The sequence below is a fragment of the Babylonia areolata genome, chromosome 24 (genome assembly GCF_041734735.1).
Source record: "Babylonia areolata isolate BAREFJ2019XMU chromosome 24, ASM4173473v1, whole genome shotgun sequence".
NCBI classification, from domain to species: Eukaryota; Metazoa; Mollusca; class Gastropoda; order Neogastropoda; family Buccinidae; genus Babylonia; species Babylonia areolata.
In genome coordinates, this window is record NC_134899.1 from 54,613,322 (window position 1) to 54,635,439 (window position 22,118).

General features: G+C 45.6%; 1 protein-coding gene across 2 annotated transcripts; it reads right to left on the reverse strand.

The window, feature by feature from the left end:
- Positions 1–615: 615 nt before the first annotated feature.
- On the reverse strand, positions 616–19,209 carry LOC143298798 (carbonyl reductase [NADPH] 3-like). Of its 2 annotated transcripts, XR_013057435.1 has the most exons (9): positions 19,061–19,209; positions 17,410–17,491; positions 16,205–16,383; positions 14,331–14,443; positions 10,272–10,400; positions 7,400–7,541; positions 3,301–3,364; positions 1,274–2,205; positions 616–1,215 (listed from the first exon to the last, which is right to left on the reverse strand). XR_013057435.1 is itself a non-coding variant. In XM_076611766.1 (8 exons), the coding sequence occupies exons 1-8, from the start codon at positions 19,097–19,099 to the stop codon at positions 2,108–2,110; spliced, it is 846 nt and encodes a 281-aa protein (XP_076467881.1). In that variant the 5' UTR covers positions 19,100–19,209; the 3' UTR covers positions 616–2,107. The 2 variants fall into 2 exon arrangements, 1 of the variants encoding a protein (XP_076467881.1); XM_076611766.1 differs by having other exon boundaries at positions 616–2,205.
- Between the last annotated feature and the right edge of the window lie 2,909 nt (positions 19,210–22,118).

Genomic DNA, 22,118 nt, shown 5'->3' on the forward strand with positions numbered 1-22,118 from the left:
ACACACACTTTCACACATATAGATCCTATCAAATCTATCAAAAATCGTGACGTGTAGTGAACATTGCATGAGAAAACCTGAAAAAACAAACAAAAAAACCACAAAAAACCCCAACCGTAATGGTGTCACTTCTTACGCAGTTGTCAAGTTGATTCCAGTCAAAGTTAAAACAAGCAGTCATTCCAACATATTTTTTACTTAGTTACTCGATCTGTATCATCAACCAAGTCTGCAATGAAAATTATGCAGTTTATGAGAAACTATTTTGCGCAGGTGGACATGACTGACTACGTACCCTAAAATGATCTCCTTCTTTGATGATGCTCACATTCTTCAGCACAAGCAAAACCGAGCGCGTTTGTTTGCATGCGTAAGTCTCTCAGCATTGATCCATTCTCTGTTTCATCCTCGCCGGTGAAGCTGTTTTCCATCTGCTCGCATACATGGTTAAAGGCACGACTGTGGACTGACATGGAGAGAGAGAGAGAGACTGGTAGACTGACAGATAGACACACTGATGAATAGATAGATAAGACAGATAGATAGAAAAACAGCAGGAGAGAGAGAGAGGGAGGGATGGAGAGATACTTCCCCTTCATTCAAATCACAAACCCCTTCAGACAGATTGTGTAATTCATTTAAAATAAACACACTGGAAAATGAAACAAAAAAAGCACCTTATTTCATTTACTATATGGTCCTTGTAGTCGGCTGGAACATTAAGCATGTGAATTAGACTGATTAAATGCTTCATAACACAAACGTAAACACAGAAATTTCATACAGAAAGCAGGTTGCTGGTGTTCCAAGCATTTTCAGCACACCAGAAATATGTGACAAGCCACTGCAACACTGATAAAACTTTCAAGTAATTCATGGAATAGCCCACTCAATTCCTTTCCGTTCACTTCAAGAAATTTGACATTATGATACAACTTGTTTGAAGCACCGACACTCCCCAAAATCATTTATGGTCACACTCACTCAGCTGTGGGGCCCACAGAGAAAAAAGGTTATATTTGCCCTCCCCCTCCTGCATTTAATTCAACTATGAGTTCAACTTGGCAGACCGGTAGTTTATTATTTCATGCACAAAAACACACATGAAAATCACTATGAACCCCCCCCACACCCCACCCTATCCCATCCCATGCCAGGGTAAGTGTTACCATTCGCCACCAACAGACTGGTCACAAAAAGGATTTGAAGAGAAACCTGCCTGTTTTGTTTTGTTTTTGAGATGGGGAATGGTTAGTAGGATTTGCAGAGAAACCTGTTATTTTGTGGAAAAGAGATGGGCAATGGATAGCCGGGTTTGCAGAGAAACCTGTTATTTTGTGGAAAAGAGATGGGCAATGGATAGCAGGGTTTGCAGAGAAACCTGTTATTTTGTGGAAAAGAGATGGGCAATGGATAGCCGGGTTTGCAGAGAAACCTGTTATTTTGTGGAAAAGAGATGGGCAATGGATAGCCGGGTTTGCAGAGAAACCTGTTATTTTGTGGAAAAGAGATGGGCAATGGATAGCAGGGTTTGCAGAGAAACCTGTTATTTTGTGGAAAAGAGATGGGCAATGGATAGCAGGGTTTGCAGAGAAACCTGTTATTTTGGAAAAGAGAGGAGGGATACTTTAAAAGTATCTATAATTGTTCTCCGATGATGAGGGGTGGTGGGGGTGGGGGGACGCAGTGGAAGGGTATGAAGGGATGAGAGGCACAGAATGTGAATACAAACATCAATCAATTGAATAATTCAAATCAATCATTATTTGATCAACGCAACAATTTAAGTAACAGTCAACTGTGTGAACATACGGATGTTTATCATCTTACTCCACTCAATCATTATTTGATCGATGCAACAATCCAAGCAAAAGTCAACTGTGTGAACATATGGATGTTTATCATCTTACTCCACTCAATCATTAGTTGATCAACGCAACAATTCAAGCAAAAGTCAACTGTTTCATTTCACTCCATCATTTTCTTTCAACAGTCTATGAAAACATTCTGCTGTGCAGCAGGACATAGAGCACCATGAGCAGTCAGCAGTCTCTCCAGCTGGGAGGGGTCAGTGCAGTGACCGGTGGCTCCTTTCTGCTGCGCACCATCATCCCCACTTCTGAATGGTCTTCTCCGACACAAACTGTCCACGGGGGGAGTCTGCACTGGGGGGAATCAGAGCCAGCATCACTGGTGTCTGCGCCCCTGGCAACAGCGTCATGGGAAGGTTATTGTACTGCATCGTGGGAAGGTTATTGTACTGCATCGTGGGAAGGTTATTGTACATCATCATGGGAAGGTTACTGTACTGCATGGTGGGAAGGTTGTTGTACTGCATGGTGGGAAGGTTGTTGTACTGCATTGTGGGAAGGTTATTGTACTGCATGGTGGGAAGGTTTTTACAGCATGGTGGGAAGGTTAATGTACATCGTGGGAAGGTTATTGTACAGCATCATGAGGTTATTGTACTGCATTGTGGGAAGGTTAATGTACAGCATGGTGGGAAGGTTATTGTACAGCATGGTGGGAAGGTTATTGTACTGCATTGTGGGAAGGTTATTGTACAGCAATGTGGGAAGGTTATTGTACTGCATGGTGGGAAGGTTATTGTACAGCATCATGAGAAGGTTATTGTACTGCATTGTGGGAAGGTTAATGAACAGCATGGTGGGAAGGTTATTGTACATCATCATGGGAAGGTTATTGTACATCATCATGAGAAGGTTATTGTACTGCATTGTGGGAAGGTTATTGTACAGCATCATGAGAAGGTTATTGTACTGCATTGTGGGAAGGTTATTGTACAGCATCATGAGAAGGTTATTGTACATCATCATGGGAAGGTTATTGTATAGCATCATGGGAAGGTAATTGTGCAACATCATGAGAAGGTTATAATATATTATGGAAACAGTACACATCATGAAAGTTACTGTGCTTACCATGGAAAATCCTAACAATGATAGAACCAAATAATATATGGTCTAACCTACAATTATAGACCCAGTAATCACTGTGATGGTATTACCTAAAATGACAGACCCTGATAATCATTGTGTTGGTGTTACCTACAATGACAGACCCTGATAATCATTGTGATGGTGTTACCTACAATGACAGACCCCAATAATCATTGTGTTGGTGTTACCTACAATGACAGATAATAACAAACAATAATATTTATATAGCCCTGAATCTTGTGCAGACATAAATGAAAGAGCTTTCACGCCAGTCATTCACATGCATGCGTAAATCATAATGACTCATAACCAATAATAAGTGTACCCCTGGAACACTCACCTTGATCAATGGTCTTAATCCCTTTAAAACTGGACATGTCTGTAGCAACATAGCCTGGGCAGCACTGAAAAACAACACACATCCACAGTTATACACCAAGTTTGAGTAGCACTGAACAGTAACTATCACTTGTCACTTGTGGGCAGTGAGTAGCACTGAACAGTAACAATCACTTATCACTTGTGGACAGTGAGTAGCACTGAACAGTAACACACAATCACTTGTCACTTGTGGGCAGTGAGTAGCACTGAACAGTAACAATCACTTATCACTTGTGGACAGTGAGTAGCACTGAACAGTAACAATCACTTATCACTTGTGGACAGTGAACAGCACTGAACAGTATCACACAATCACTTATCACTTGTGGACAGTGAGTAGCACTGAACAGTAACACACAATCACTTATCACTTGTGGACAGTGAGTAGCACTGAACAGTAACACACAATCACTTATCACTTGTGGACAGTGAGTAGCACTGAACAGTATCACACAATCACTTGTGGACAGTGAGTAGCACTGAACAGTATCACACAATCACTTGTGGACAGTGAGTAGCACTGAACAGTATCACACAATCACTTGTGGACAGTGAGTAGCACTGAACAGTAACACACAATCACTTGTGGACAGTGAGTAGCACTGAACAGTATCACACAATCACTTGTGGACAGTGAGTAGCACTGAACAGTATCACACAATCACTTGTGGACAGTGAGTAGCACTGAACAGTAACACACAATCACTTGTGGACAGTGAGTAGCACTGAACAGTAACACACAATCACTTATCACTTGTGGACAGTGAGTAGCACTGAACAGTATCACACAATCACTTGTGGACAGTGAGTAGCACTGAACAGTATCACACAATCACTTGTGGACAGTGAGTAGCACTGAACAGTAACACACAATCACTTGTGGACAGTGAGTAGCACTGAACAGTAACACACAATCACTTATCACTTGTGGACAGTGAGTAGCACTGAACAGTATCACACAATCACTTGTGGACAGTGAGTAGCACTGAACAGTAACACACAATCACTTGTGGACAGCGAGTAGCACTGAACAGTATCACACAATCACTTATCACTTGTGGACAGCGAGTAGCACTGAACAGTAACACACAATCACTTATCACTTGTGGACAGCGAGTAGCACTGAACAGTAACAATCACTTGTGGACAGTGAGTAGCACTGAACAGTAACACACAATCACTTGTGGACAGTGAGTAGCACTGAACAGTAACACACAATCACCTGTGGACAGTGAGTAGCACTGAACAGTAACACACAATCACTTGTGGACAGCGAGTAGCACTGAACAGTAACACACAATCACTTGTGGACAGTGAGTAGCACTGAACAGTAACACACAATCACTTATCACTTGTGGACAGTGAGTAGCACTGAACAGTAACACACAATCACTTGTGGACAGTGAGTAGCACTGAACAGTAACACACAATCACTTGTGGACAGCGAGTAGCACTGAACAGTAACACACAATCACTTGTGGACAGCGAGTAGCACTGAACAGTAACACACAATCACCTGTCAAGGCTCTGTCCCTGTGGGATCAGCCAAGAAACATTTGCAGATGTAATGGAAATATCTGTCCATGTGACTGCAGGAATTTTCCTATCACCAAATAATTTAATTCGTGTAAAGTAGTCATAACTGGATAGCGTGTTCATTTTCCTTTCAGAAAAAAGAATGTTTAATATACACTTTCTTTCAGTAGTTTACTTAGTAGAATTATTACCCTCTGTGACCAAAAATCCCTTGGCAAATGGTTGTCACTGAGCACATCATAGGCTTGGTGCTGAAAGGGTTAACTATTTGTTTCTTTGACAAATTTCAAAATATTTCAAGGAAAGGCTGGTTGCTGTCTACCATTTCGTGTTGTTACTAGTATGCCTCAACAAACTGTGGCGATGTTTTGAACAGTTCTAAGCTGTTCACAGCCACTTTCACCTGCCCCTCCTCTTTCTCTCTGTTCTGTCCCCTGTCTGTCTGTGTCTCCTACCCTCTCCATGTCCCCTGTCTTTCTCTGTCTCCTACCCTCTCCATGTCCCCTGTCTTTCTCTGTCTCCTACCCTCTCCATGTCCCCTGTCTTTCTCTGTCTCCTACCCTCTCCATGTCCCCTGTCTTTCTATGTCTCCTACCCTCTCCATGTCCCCTGTCTGTCTAGGTCTCCTACCCTCTCCATGTCCCCTGTCTTTCTCTGTCTCCTACCCTCTCCATGTCCCCTGTCTGTCTATGTCTCCTACCCTCTCCATGTCCCCTGTCTGTCTAGGTCTCCTACCCTCTCCATGTCCCCTGTCTTTCTCTCTCCTACCCTCTCCATGTCCCCTGTCTTTCTAGGTCTCCTACCCTCTCCATGTCCCCTGTCTTTCTCTGTCTCCTACCCTCTCCATGTCCCCTGTCTGTCTATGTCTCCTACCCTCTCCATGTCCCCTGTCTGTCTAGGTCTCCTACCCTCTCCATGTCCCCTGTCTTTCTCTCTCCTACCCTCTCCATGTCCCCTGTCTTTCTAGGTCTCCTACCCTCTCCATGTCCCCCGTCTTTCTCTGTCTCCTACCCTCTCCATGTCCCCTGTCTTTCTATGTCTCCTACCCTCTCCATGTCCCCTGTCTTTCTATGTCTCCTACCCTCTCCATGTCCCCTGTCTTTCTCTCTCCTACCCTCTCCATGTCCCCTGTCTTTCTCTGTCTCCTACCCTCTCCATGTCCCCCGTCTTTCTGTCTCCTACCCTCTCCATGTCCCCAGTCTCCTACCCTCTCCATGTCCCCTGTCTTTCTGTCTCCTACCCTCTCCATGTCCCCTGTCTTTCTGTCTCCTACCCTCTCCATGTCCCCTGTCTTTCTAGGTCTCCTACCCTCTCCATGTCCCCTGTCTTTCTCTGTCTCCTACCCTCTCCATGTCCCCTGTCTTTCTCTGTCTCCTACCCTCTCCATGTCCCGTCTTTCTGTCTCCTACCCTCTCCATGTCCCCTGTCTTTCTCTGTCTCCTACCCTCTCCATGTCCCCTGTCTTTCTATGTCTCCTACCCTCTCCATGTCCCCTGTCTTTCTCTCTCCTACCCTCTCCATGTCCCCTGTCTTTCTCTGTCTCCTACCCTCTCCATGTCCCCCGTCTTTCTGTCTCCTACCCTCTCCATGTCCCCAGTCTCCTACCCTCTCCATGTCCCCTGTCTTTCTCTGTCTCCTACCCTCTCCATGTCCCCTGTCTTTCTATGTCTCCTACCCTCTCCATGTCCCCTGTCTTTCTCTGTCTCCTACCCTCTCCATGTCCCCTGTCTTTCTATGTCTCCTACCCTCTCCATGTCCCCTGTCTTTCTATGTCTCCTACCCTCTCCATGTCCCCTGTCTTTCTATGTCTCCTACCCTCTCCATGTCCCCTGTCTTTCTAGGTCTCCTACCCTCTCCATGTCCCCTGTCTTTCTCTGTCTCCTACCCTCTCCATGTCCCCTGTCTTTCTAGGTCTCCTACCCTCTCCATGTCCCCTGTCTTTCTCTCTCCTACCCTCTCCATGTCCCCTGTCTTTCTCTGTCTCCTACCCTCTCCATGTCCCCTGTCTTTCTATGTCTCCTACCCTCTCCATGTCCCCTGTCTTTCTCTCTCCTACCCTCTCCATGTCCCCTGTCTTTCTCTGTCTCCTACCCTCTCCATGTCCCCTGTCTTTCTAGCTCTCCTACCCTCTCCATGTCCCCCGTCTTTCCATGTCTCCTACCCTCTCCATGTCCCCTGTCTTTCTAGGTCTCCTAACCCTCTTCCCCCACCTTTTATACATCCTCCTTGTTAACAGTTCAGGCCAAAGCAGCCTCATATACGCACAATTATATACATAAATGTACAATTATACACCCACATACACAAAAACACACACATGCACATACACACACACATGCACATAGACACACGCATATTCAAATGCACACATGTACAAACATATATAAAGCTCTGTTCATGTTTTTGTGTCATTCTTTCATCTGACGTGACTGACTGACAGTGGAAAAAGAACCTAAACGGCACCCATGCCCCAGTAAAAACATCATCACTGACACCGGGCCCTACAGCCGCCCAGTACGTACAGCGTTGACCATGATGTCCTCCCTGCTGTCTGTGTCCATCTGCCGCTGCTGAATCATCGTCAGGACGGTGACGCCGATCTTGCTCACTCCGTACGCCGTCTCTGGCCACCCTGCTTCCTTGTGTTTTCCTTCCTTCGCCAGCCTGACACCGCCATTCATCATTTGTACATCATCGTCATGATTCATCATTTGTATATCATCGTCATGATTCATCCATCATTTGTACAGCATCATCATCATCATTTGTACATCATCGTCATGATTCATCATTTGTACATCATCGTCATGATTCATCCATCATTTGTACAGCATAATCATCATCATCATTTGTACAGCATTGTCATGATTCATCCATCATTTGTACAGCATCATCATCATCATTTGTACATCATTGTCATGATTCATCCATCATTTGTACAGCATCATCATCATCATGATTCATCCATCATTTGTACATTGTCATGATTCATCCATCATTTGTACAGCATCATCATCACCATGATTCATCATTTGTACACCACCACCACCATTTGTACATCTTCATCAAGATTCATCATTTGTACATCAACACCATCCATTATTTGTACATCATCCCCATGATTCATCATTTGTACATCACCACCACCATTTGTACATCATCATTTGTACATCACCACCACCATCCATCGTTTGTACATCATCATTTATACATCAACACCACCATCCATCATGATTCACCATTTGTACATCACCACCACCATTTATACATCATCATTTCTACATCACCACCACCATCCATCATTTGTACATCATCATTTCTACATCAACACCACCATCCATCATTTGTACATCATCATCATGATTCATCATTTCTACATCATCATTCATCACTTATACACCATCATCATGATTCAAACATCAACATCACAATTCATCTTTTACACATCATCATCAGGGTTCATTTCTACATCATCATGATTCATTGTTTCTACATCATCATCACAATTCATCATTTCTCAATTATCAACACAATTCATTACTTCTACATCACCACCACAGTTCACTTTATCCTTTGAACATCACCACCAACACTTTGTCCATCAACACTCAATGTTCACAAGTAACACACTGTATGTGGCTGTTCACTGAATTATGACCGTGTTTCCACATGAGCATATATGCATGCTCTCTACACCCAACTGGCGTGTTGGGTTATGCTGCTGGTCAGGCATCTGCTTTGCAGGTGTGGTGAAGCATATATGGATTTGTCTGAATGCAGTGACACCTTCCTGAGAAGCAGAAACTTCAACATTAGTAGTGTCAATGTGAGTAATACTTCAAGACCAATGGAGTACCTGACAAACTCTGACATGAGTTGTTTCCCATTAAGTACCTGACACACTCTGGCATGAGTTGTTTCCCATGGAGTACCTGACAAAGTCTGACATGAGTTGTCTCAACATGGAGTACCTGACAAAGTCTGACATGAGTTGTTTCCCTTGGAGTACCTGACAAAGTCTGACATGAGTTGTTTCCCATGGAGTACCTGACAGAGTCTGACATTAATTGTTTCAACATGGAGTACCTGACAGAGTCTGACATGAGTTGTTTCACATGGAGTACCTGACAGAGTCTGACATGAGTTGTTTCCCATGGAGTACCTGACAAAGTCTGACATGAGCTGTTTCCCATGGAGTACCTGACAAAGTCTGACATGAGTTGTCTGAACATGGAGTACCTGACAGACCCTGACATGAGTTGTCTCAACATGGAGTACCTGACAGAGTCTGACATGAGTTGTCTCAACATGGAGTACCTGACAAAGTCTGACATGAGTTGTCTCAACATGGAGTACCTGACAGTCTGACATGAGTTGTCTCAACATGGAGTACCTGACAGACCCTGACATGAGTTGTCTCAACATGGAGTACCTGACAGAGTCTGACATGAGTTGTCTCAACATGGAGTACCTGACAGACCCTGACATGAGTTGTCTCAACATGGAGTACCTGACAGAGTCTGACATGAGTTGTCTCAACATGGAGTACCTGACAGAGTCTGACATGAGTTGTTTCCCATGGAGTACCTGACAAAGTCTGACATGAGCTGTTTCCCATGGAGTACCTGACAAAGTCTGACATGAGTTGTCTCAACATGGAGTACCTGACAGACCCTGACATGAGCTGTTTCCCATGGAGTACCTGACAAAGTCTGACATGAGTTGTCTCAACATGGAGTACCTGACAAACCCTGACATGAGTTGTCTCAACATGGAGTACCTGACAGAGTCTGACATGAGTTGTCTCAACATGGAGTACCTGACAAAGTCTGACATGAGTTGTTTCCCTTGGAGTACCTGACAGACCCTGATATGAGCTGTCTCAACATAGAGTACCTGACAAAGTCTGACATGAGTTGTTTCCCTTGGAGTACCTGACAAAGTCTGACATGAGTTGTCTCAACATGGAGTACCTGACAGTCTGACATGAGTTGTCTCAACATGGAGTACCTGACAGACCCTGACATGAGTTGTTTCCCATGGAGTACCTGACAAAGTCTGACATGAGCTGTCTCAACATAGAGTACCTGACAAAGTCTGACATGAGTTGTTTCCCTTGGAGTACATGACAAAGTCTGACATGAGTTGTCTCAACATGGAGTACCTGACAAAGTCTGACATGAGTTGTTTCCCTTGGAGTACCTGACAAAGTCTGAAATGAGCTGTCTCAACATAGAGTACCTGACAAAGTCTGACATGAGTTGTTTCCCTTGGAGTACCTGACAAAGTCTGACATGAGTTGTCTCAACATGGAGTACCTGACAAAGTCTGACATGAGTTGTTTCCCTTGGAGTACCTGACAAAGTCTGACATGAGCTGTTTCCCTTGGAGTACCTGACAAAGTCTGACATGAGTTGTTTCAAGCCGTCCACACCCAGAGCCTGGTCCTTGAAGCGGTTCTGGATCTCAGTGCTACACTTGACGATGGCCATCTGAGACGACATGCTAGACACATTGACCACTCTGCAACAAAACCGTATTGTGAACTGCATCATTATCTTCATCATGTCATGGTTTTCCTAACCTGTACAATGACCAGACTCACACTAAAACCTTGTCATGATATAAACATTCTAAGTGAAGCATGGTCTTTGCCATGGCACTGTATACAATGAGCAATCTCTCACTAAAATACCTCACTCACCTTGCGTGGGGTCTGATTCACTCACCTGGCGTGGGGTCCGATTCACTCACCTGGTGTGGGGTCTGATTTACTCACCTGGCGTGGGGTCTGATTCACTCACCTTGCGTGGGGTCTGACACCTGGTGTGGGGTCTGACACACTCACCTGGTGTGGAATCTGACTGACTCACCTGGCGTGGGGACTGACTCACCTGGCGTGGGGTCTGACCCACGCACTTGATGTGGGGTCCGACTCACCTGGCATAGGGTCCGACTCACCTGGCATGGGGTCTGACGCACTCACTTGGCGTGGGGTCTGACTCACCTCACCTGGTGTGGGGTCTGACTCAACCACCTGGCAAGGGGTCTGACTCACCTGGTGTGGGGTCTGACTCACTCACCTGGCATGGGGTCTGACTCACTCACCTGGTGTGGGGTCTGACTCACTTACCTGGCGTGGGGTCAGACTCACCTGGCGTGGGGTCTGACTCACTCACCTGGTGTGGGGTCTGACTCACTTACCTGGTGTGGGGTCCGACTCACCTGGCGTGGGGTCCGACTCACCTGGCGTGGGGTCTGACACACTCACCTGGCGTGGGGTCTGACACACTCACTTGGTGTGGGGTCTGACTCACCTCACCTGGCGTGGGGTCTGACTCACCTGGTGTGGGGTCTGACTCACTCACCTGGCATGGGGTCTGACTCACTCACCTGGCATGGGGTCCGACTCACTCACCTGGCATGGGGTCCGACTCACCTGGCGTGGGGTCTCACTCACTCACCTGGTGTGGGGTCTGACTCACTTACCTGGTGTGGGGTCCGACTCACCTGGCGTGGGGTCCGACTCACCTGGCGTGGGGTCTGACTCACTCACCTGGCGTGGGGTCTGACACACTCACTTGGTGTGGGGTCTGACTCACCTCACCTGGCGTGGGGTCTGACTCACCTGGTGTGGGGTCTGACTCACCTCACCTGGCGTGGGGTCTGACTCACCTCACCTGGTGTGGGGTCTGACTCACCCACCTGGAGTGGGGTCTGACTCACCTGGTGTGGGGTTTGACTCACCTGGCGTGGGGTCTGACTCACCTCACCTGGTGTGGGGTCTGACTCACCTGGCATGGGGTCTGACTCACCTCACCTGGTGTGGGGTCTGACACACTCACTTGGCGTGGGGTCTGACTCACCTCACCTGGTGTGGGATCTGACTGACTCACCTGGTGTGGGGTCTGACACACTCACCTGGTGTGGGGTCTGACTCACCCACCTGGCGTGGGGTCTGACTCACCTCACCTGGTGTGGGGTCTGACACACTCACTTGGCGTGGGGTCTGACTCACCTGGCATGGGATCAGACTCACCTGGTGTGGGGTCTGACTCACCTGGTGTGGGGTCTGACACACTCACTTGGCGTGGGGTCTGACACACTCACTTGGTGTGGGGTCTGACTCACCTGGCATGGGGTCTGACTCACCTGGCATGGGGTCTGACTCACCTCACCTGGTGTAGGGTCTGACACACTCACTTGGCGTGGGGTCTGACTCACTCACCTGGTGTGGGGTCTGACTCACCTCACCTGGTGTGGGGTCTGACTCACCCACCTGGAGTGGGGTCTGACTCACCTGGTGTGGGGTCTGACTCACCTGGCGTGGGGTCTGACTCACCTCACCTGGTGTGGGATCTGACTGACTCACCTGGTGTGGGGTCTGACACACTCACCTGGTGTGGGGTCTGACTCACTCACCTGGCGTGGGGTCTGACTCACCTGGCGTGGGGTCTGACTCACTCGCTTGGCGTGGGGTCTGACTCACCCACCTGGTGTGGGGTCTGACTCACTCATCTGGCGTGGGATCAGACTCACCTCACCCAGCGTGGGGTGTGACTCACCTGGCATGGGGTCTGTCTCACCTGGCGTGGGGTCTGACTCACTCACCTTGCGTGGGGTCTGACTCACCCACGTGGCGTGGGGTCTGACTCACCTCACCTGGTGTGAGGTCTGACTCACCTGGCGTGGGGTCTGACTCACTCACCTGGTGTGGGGTCTGACTCACCTGGCGTGGGGTCTGACTCACTCACCTGGCGTGGGGTCTGACACACTCACCTGGCGTGGGGTCTGACTCACCTCACCTGGTGTGGGGTCTGACTCACCTCACCTGGTGTGGGGTCTGACTCACCTGGCATTGGGTCTGACTCACCTGGCATGGGGCCTGACTCACCTCACCTGGTGTGGGGTCTGACTCACCTGGTGTGGGGTCTGACTCACCTCACCTGGTGTGAGGTCTGACTGACCTGGCGTGGGGTCTGACCCACTCACCTGGCGTGGGGTCTGACTCACTCACCTGGTGTGGGGTCTGACTCACTCACCTGGTGTGGGGTCTGACACACTCACCTGGCATGGGGTCTGACTCACTCACCTGGTGTGGGGTCTGACTCACTCACCTGGCGTGGGGTCTGACTCAACCACCTGGTGTGGGGTCTGACTCACTCACTTGGTGTGGGGTCTGACTCACCTGGCATGGGGTCTGACTCACTCACTTGGTGTGTGGTCTGACTCATCTGGCGTGGGGTCTGACTCACCTCACCTGGTGTGGGGTCTGACTCACCTGGCATGGGGTCTGACTCACTCACTTGATGTGGGGTCTGACTCACCTGGCGTGGGGTCTGACGCACTCACCTGGCGTGGGGTCTGACTCACCTCACCTGGTGTGGGGTCTGACTCACCTGGCATGGGGTCTGACTCACCTCACCTGGTGTAGGGTCTGACACACTCACTTTGCGTGGGGTCTGACTCACTCACCTGGTGTGGGGTCTGACCCACCTCACCTGGTGTGGGGTCTGACTCACTCACCTGGAGTGGGGTCTGACTCACCTGGTGTGGGGTCTGACTCACCTGGCGTGGGGTCTGACTCACCTCACCTGGAGTGGGGTCTGACTCACCTCACCTGGTGTGGGGTCTGACTCACCTCACCTGGTGTGGGGTCTGACTCACCTGGTGTGGGGTCTGACTCACCTCCCCTGGTGTGGGGTCTGACACACTCACTTGGCGTGGGGTCTGACTCACTCACCTGGTGTGGGGTCTGACTCACCTCACCTGGTGTGGGGTCTGACTCACTCACCTGGAGTGGGGTCTGACTCACCTGGTGTGGGGTCTGACTCACCTGGCGTGGGGTCTCACTCACCTCACCTGGTGTGGGGTCTGACTCACTCACCTGGTGTGGGGTCTGACTCACCTGGAGTGGGGTCTGACTCACCTCCCCTGGTGTGGGGTCTGACTCACCTCCCCTGGTGTGGGGTCTGACTCACCTCACCTGGTGTGGGGTCTGACTCACTCACCTGGCGTGGGGTCTGACTCACCTCACCTGGTGTAGGGTCTGACACACTCACTTCGCGTGGGGTCTGACTCACTCACCTGGTGTGGGGTCTGACACACCTCACCTGGTGTGGGGTCTGACTCACTCACCTGGAGTGGGGTCTGACTCACCTGGTGTGGGGTCTGACTCACCTGGCGTGGGGTCTGACTCACCTCACCTGGTGTGGGGTCTGACTCACCTCCCCTGGTGTGGGGTCTGACTCACCTGGTGTGGGGTCTGACTCACCTCCCCTGGTGTGGGGTCTGACTCACTCACCTGGAGTGGGGTCTGACTCCCCTGGTGTGGGGTCTGACTCACCTCCCCTGGTGTGGGGTCTGACTCACCTCACCTGGTGTGGGGTCTGACTCACTCACCTGGCGTGGGGTCTGACTCACCTCACCTGGTGTGGGGTCTGACTCACTCACCTGGAGTGGGGTCTGAGCAGAGGGAACAACACCTGGCAGGCCGTCAGAGTGCTGAAGAAGTTGGTGCACACGGTCCTTTCCGCTTGCTCCGCAAAGGGAGCTGTGGAATTCATCTGTACACACAGCACAGACGTGCTATATAGCACACACCTGCGGAGTTCATCTGTACACATCGCACAGACGTGTCATACAGCATACAACATGTGTAGAATTCATCTGTACACATAGCACAGACGTGTCATATAGCACACACCTGCTGAGTTCATCTGTACACACCGCACAGATGTGTTATATATCACACACCTGTGGAATTCATCTGTACACACCACACAAAAGTGTGTTATATAGCATACACCTGTGGAATTCATCCGTACACACTGTACAGATGTGTCATTTAGCACACAACACCTGTGGAATTCATCTATACACAGCGCCCAGACGTGTTATAAAGTACACAACACCTGTGGAATTTATCTGTACACACAGCACAGACGTGCTATATAGCACACACCTGCGGAGTTCATCTGTACACACCGCACAGACGTGTCATATAGCATACAACATGTGTAGAATTCATCTGTACACATAGCACAGACATGTCATATAGCACACACCTGCTGAGTTCATCTGTACACACCGCACAGATGTGTTATATAGCACACACCTGTGGAATTCATCTGTACACACCACACAAAAGTGTCATATAGCACACACCTGTGGAATTCATCTAGACACACTGCACAGATGTGTCATTTAGCACACAACACACCTGTGAAATTCATCTGTACACACTGCACAGATGTGTTATATAGTACACACCTGTGGAATTCATCTATACACAGCGCCCAGACGTGTTATAAAGTACACAACACCTGTGGAATTTATCTGTACACACCGCACAGCTGTGTCATATAGCACACAACACATATCTTAACAATGTGTGATTGATATATATCACACATCTTAACAATGTGTGATTGATATATATACCACAACACATATAACAATGTGTGATTTCTATATATCACACAGCACATATCATAACAATGTGTGATTGATATATATCACACAACACATATCTTAACAATGTGTGATTGATATATATCACACATCTTAACAATGTGTGATTGATATATATCACACAACACATATAACAATGTGTGATTGATATATATCACACAATACACATCTTAACTATGTGTGACTGACTGACAGACAGACAGACCTACGTACATACATACATACATACATACATACATACATATATATATATATATATATATATATATATATATATATATATATATATATATATATATTTTTTTTTTTTAACAATGTGTGATTGAGAAATATCACACAACACACATCTTAACAATGTGTAATTGATATGTATATATATCACACAACACAAACTGATATGTATATACATCACATAAAACATACATCTTAACAATGTGTAATTAATATACATCACATAACACATATATCTTAACAATGTGTGATGGATACATATCACAAAAAATACATAACAATGTGTGACTGACATACCACTGAACACGTACATCTTAACCATGTGTGATTGATATATATCACACAACATACATCTTAACAATGTGTGATACATATATATCACAGCAATTAAATTATGTGATTAATAACACACAACACATGCATCCTAGGAGTGTGATGTGTATCTATCTATCTCTACATATAGAGAGAAAGATAAATAGATTGTGTTGTAAGAAATATATATATAACAATATATACACCCCAGCAATGTATGCTATACAGATGTTTTACTTATTTCACACAAGCCATACATCCTACCAATGTCACACACAAGCCATACATCCTACCAATGTCAGTTGCCCTACCTTGTAGGCAATGCCAGCATTGTTGACCAGAATGTCCAAGCCTCCATACTGGGCCTTCAGAAAGTCACGAAGCTTTTCAACGCTGACTTTGTTGTCGATGTCCAGCTGATGGAACTTAGGGTTCAAACCTTCACTTTCAAGCGACTTCTGCGCCTCTTTGCCTCGACCTTCATCACGTGCTGCACACGCACAGAGATACACTTGGAAACATCAGCCCTGAAGAAATACTTACAGCTGTAAAAGGTAGACAAAAAGAATCTTGGTAAAAGTTGACTTACGTGGAAGCTGTGCTTCAGTATAAATATATTAGTCGTTATTCATAAATACAGAGCAATATAACACCAGCTCTGTAGAAACACACCAGCTGTCATTTATAGACACAGATCAACATATGCACTTGCTCTATAAAGTTATACATTATGATCTACAGACACACTGCATAACATACACCAACACTGTATAAATATTATTAGTTAATATTTGTAGACACAGGGCAACATGTACATCAGCTCTATACAGATACATATATTTCATCGCTGTTCTGCACAGTCATGACATTGCAGAGGACTATTTACCAGCTCTGTATAAATACAGTATTATGTATGATCTTGCACAGTGCAACATACACCAACACTGTAAAAATGTACATGTTAGTTATTATCTATGGACACAGTACAACATTTTCACCACATTATCTATAGACAAACATACATATAAAACATATTCACCAGTTCTGTATAAATATGTGGAGTGATGGCCTAGAGGTAATGCGTCCGCTTAGGAAGCGAGAGAATCTGAGCGAACTGGTTCGAATCACGGCTCGGCCGCCGATATTTTCTCCCCCTTCACAAGACCTTGAGTGGTGGTCTGGACGCTAGTCATTCGGCTGAGACGATAAACCGAGGTCCCGTGTGCAGCATGCACTTAGCGCACGTAAAAGAACCCACGGCAACAAAAGGGTTGTTCCTGGCAAAATTCTGTAGAAAAATCCACTTCGATAGGAAAAACACATCAAACTGCACGCAGGAAAAAAATACACACAAAAAAAAGGGTGGCGCTGTAGTGTGGCGACGCGCTCCCCCTGGGGAGAGCAGCCCGAATTTCACACAGAGAAATCTGTTGTGATAAAAAGAAATACAAATACAAATATATCATTTATGGATATAGTACAATATTCACCAAATCATCATGAAAAAGCAGCCCACCTGTAAGAATGACGTCACCTTCAAACTGTTTACACAAGGCCCGGACAATGGCGAAGCCGATTCCCTTGTTAGACCCTGTCACCTGTAATAATTAACAGTGAGAGGAAAGAGGGGTGAATGGTCAGTGAAGGGACAGAGCAGTATCACCTGTAACAGGTGAGGTGAAAGGGGGTGAATGGTCAGTGAAGGGACAGAGCAGTATCACCTGTAACAGGTGAGGTGAAAGAGGGGTGAATGGTCAGTGAAGGGACAGAGCAGTATCACCTTTAACAGGTGAGGTGAAAGGGGGTGAATGGTCAGTGAAGGGACAGAGCAGTATCACCTGTAACAGGTGAGGTGAAAGAGGGGTGAATGGTCAGTGAAGGGACAGAGCAGTATCACCTGTAACAGGTGAGGTGACAGAGGGGTGAATGGTCAGTGAAGGGACAGAGCAGTATCACCTGTAACAGGTGAGGTGAAAGGGGTGAATGGTCAGTGAAGGGACAGAGCAGTATCACCTGTAACAGGTGAGGTGAAAGAGGGGTGAATGGTCAGTGAAGGGACAGATCAACTGGAAAATGGGGGGTAAGGGTGTGGAAGACATACGCATACATGCAAACCCTCACTACACAGAACATACACACACATCTGTGTGTGTGTGTGTGTGTGTGTGTATGCATGCATTAAGGCCTGACAAAGGGTGTTGGGTTATGCTGCTGGTCAGGCATCTGCTTAGCACAGATGTGGTGAGGCATGAAAAAAAATAAAATAAAAAATTGATTCCTCAGAACGCAGTGACGACTTTTTGAGAAATTGAAACTGAAACTGCATACATGCTCTCATTCATCCATCTCTATGATGGCTACTCTTGGCTACTGCAAAGTATTATCATATAGGGAATGACTGAGCGACGACATCACCAAACTGAGATTGTCAGAGTTACCACCCATTAATCATAAGGTCTCTTTGGGTCAAGCAATTTCATTGATTCGATGACCCTGTAAGCTTGAACATCTCTTGCTCTAGTTCAATGAACATGACATCAAACGAAAAGAAGTATACTGACAAGCTTGACCTTGAGGTAAGATGTCCATACATTGATATTCCTTATTAGCTTTGTGAATGGTTTCAACCCATACAATACAGCTGAGAGTCTGTGTGTTTTGCTCTGTGTGTGTGTGTTTTTTTTGTTGTTGTTTTTTTTGTCCAACTTACTCTTTGCTAAGACTGTTCACTAAGATGGAAGTAAAATGTATGCATGAACATGCGTGTTCTGTTAGTTTTGTGTGAAGTGTCAGGTATACTGTATGTGTTGAGTCAGCATGTGAGCTGGTATGTGTGTGTGCGTGTGCGTGCATGAGTTTGTGTATGTGTCACTCTCTCTCTGTGCGTGTGTGTGTGTGTGTGTATGTGTGTGTGTGTGTGTGTGTGTGAATGTGTCAGCGCTTCTGTTCTATCCACAGCGATCTGGTGTAGCGTATATGGATCTGTTCACACGCTTTGCCACCTCCTTGAAACTGAAACGACGGCACAGGGTGCGTTTCTGCGTCACTCACCTTTCTACCACAAAGATGTAGCTTTCAGAACGTGTGCCAACCAGCAACTGGCGTTCAACTTGACTGCACAAATTGCATATGCAAATGCGAGTGTGAACTGCAAATTTTACACTTACGACAGCGACTTTAGCAGAAGAGGCCATCCTCCCGCTCATTCAACGGTTCAAGGTATACAGTTTCGGGTTTGGGAAGAGAAGTATCCAGTTTCAGGCTCAAGTGTACTTAAAAGCACTAATCTAAAAATAGATGAGTGATTCAAAGTAGTTTTTCTCTCGAGAGAGGGCAAAGGAAAACGAAGGGACCTTACCCTCGTTTATTTCCTTTTTAAGTATTTCATTTTATCTTGTTTGTTCGTGAAAAAAAAAAAAGAAAAAAAGGGGGGGAAAAAAAGAGAGAAAACACTTTTATTGTGCCAATTAGCTCCGTCTACTGAGCTTGCGCACATTTCTTCTTCTTCTTCTTCTCTCTCTCTCTCTCTCTCTCTCTCTCTCTCTGTGCTCATTTTGTGTAGGTCAAGACTGGTTTGATCATGAATCTCGATCACCACAACAAGACGTGAATTAAAAGATAAAACGGTTGACTGACTCGTTAAAATGACAATTTACCTATGTCTTTTTACAACATAAGCAGATAGATAATGAAATGAAATACAATGCGCAAAACAACAACAACAAAACATATGAAATAAATAAACAAGTAAATAAATGAATAAATATACGAAACAGATGACCAAAAAAAGATTATATTGATCATAAAAAGTTCCATTGTGAAAATGAAGTCAATGCCCCGCTGGCTATAAAGGCTGTGAGACCTTTAACCTCTAACCTCATGGGCAGGGGCACAGTTTTGTTTTGATCACATGGTTCTAGTTGCAACTTGTGGAAGTGTTGTCAGAAAGGCAGTTGTGAAAATAGTTATTCACCGGATTAAGTCTGGTGGAGTAAAGGCACTAGACTCAGCTGTCAAAAGCGTTGTGAGTGCTGTATGATTGTTTCGTTGTTTCGCCGTCATTACGGTGTTGGTATGGGGGTGAGTCGGTGCAGGGTCGTGTGCAAACGGGGCAGAAACTGGGTCAAGGTTTCTTTTTCTTTTTTTTTTTCTTGTGCCCGTTGATGATCGGATGTGTGGTTGACAGGTTTTGTTTTGATTAAGGGGATATGAAAAGTTGTTGCTGTTTAAATGGATGTGAGTGAGTGAGGAATGCAATAATGTAATTCACATCCCCCCCCCCCCCCACTTTTTCCGATCAGTTTTTGATGTGGTGTAGCGGCTATGGATCAGCCTGCACGTACACTTTGACACCTTGATACTGAAACTGGAACTCTGGAGTCTCCATTGATTTCATAGCTTTTGGAAAAAAAAGAAGTTTGTTCTTATGGAATAATAAACTAAATAAAGTTTTGATAATATACGTTACCTGCAAACAGCGATGGCAGATATTCTTATGTTGGATTTTTCACTTATATTACTGTGTAGTTACACACGGCTCTGCTGGTACGTGTCAATGGAAACTGAGCGTGGAACTCTGTAGTTATGCACTCTGTCTTAAGTTTGTAAAGCACTTAGCACTCTACAGTTACTGTACGCGCTTTGGTGCCATTCTGATTAAAGCGCATTTCCACTGACTACTGATGGCCACTCTCTGTGGTGTTATTTCAAAGCACGTAGTACTTGGTTAAGTCACGCTAATTCCAATGTAAAGCCGCCGGTGCATAGTACTATCGTCAGTCATAGTACGTCAGTGTCATTGCCGGTAAATTGTGTCTTTATCATTCGTTTTTGCCTTCAACGTCTCATTTGTGTTATCGTGTTGCCAACTCCATGTTTGAAACGTTAGCCGTACCTCAGTCGTGGGCGGCGTAAATGATTACCTACACTTTCATAACTCGGTCAACTATTTTGCTGAAATTTTTATGACTTTGTCCTTTTAGAATCTTTGCATATCTTCACAAAAATCGGTGCTGTTTTGTCGGCAAACAAAGGAGTAAATAAACAATGAAGTCGTTGCTTTAGTTGTGCTCAGCTGGCTGTGGCTGTCAGTCCTCCTTGTGGAATACTTTTTTTCTTCCAACAGACAGCGTGGCACAGTGCTCTCCCTTGGACAGTCATTGCGGCTTTTGTGGTGATTGTTTTTATATTGAAAGCGATTCTTAAACAGAGCAGATTTACGTGATTATTATCTAGTGTTGTTGTTGCTTTCCATCTTTAAAGGATTGTCACGTGACAACCTCTCTGTCACCGTTGAATTGAAACCTGCAGACGATTGACCGGGTTGGAGTCATGTTAATGATATATCCCTTGAATCTTTTCCGTTCCGGGTTGGAGTCATGTTAATGATATATCCCTGAATCTTTTCCGTTCCGGGTTACGGTATCCATTATCTTCTCTTTTCTTTTCTTTTTCTTCATTTTTTTTCATTTTTTATTTTTTGATTGTGTGAGTGTTTATGCTATCAAGATATTTTTTTATAGACATGATTGGACATCAGTTGAAATAAGGTAGAAAATTAGATTGAATTGGAAAATTAGTGCGCTCCTCCGCCTCCGTCATAAAAGATGCTTGCCACCTAAATTTTACCAATATTTTCACTATTGCTAGATTTGCCTTTTATTCGTTGTACAATGTGGGTTGAATAAAGACAAGGTGGTATCGATTGCTTGAAATGTGAAATACTGATAGGAAGTTTTTATTTGGCAATTTGCACAGATTGAATTCATCCTGCTCTATATTTTATTTTATAAATTCTCAATAAGATGGCTGCACTCTGTTTTGAGGCCTTTGCGAGTATGTGGGTTTTTATTTTTGAAATTTCATGTTTAGTTTGAAAGGAAAAAGGAAAGGCCGCACTGCATTTAAAAAAAAAAAAAATTTTTTTTACAGACTAGAATTTCCTGACAGTTCTCGGTATAATGTGGCAGAAGATGTATGTATTGTGTTCCAGTTAAATCTATCTGGTTGGTTGATTCTAAATAACTCAGCTTATTTGTGATTGGAGAGCAGGAAAAAGTAATTTGGGGTCTATCAGTTGTAAAATGTATGTTCATTGCATGTACGACCAGTCACAACCTGATGAGTCAATGAATTAAAAAAAAAAAAAGAAAGAAAGAAATCCCGTCGAGAAGTGACCCAGAGCACACATACTGCCAAAGACACATTTTGAACTCAAGACAAAAA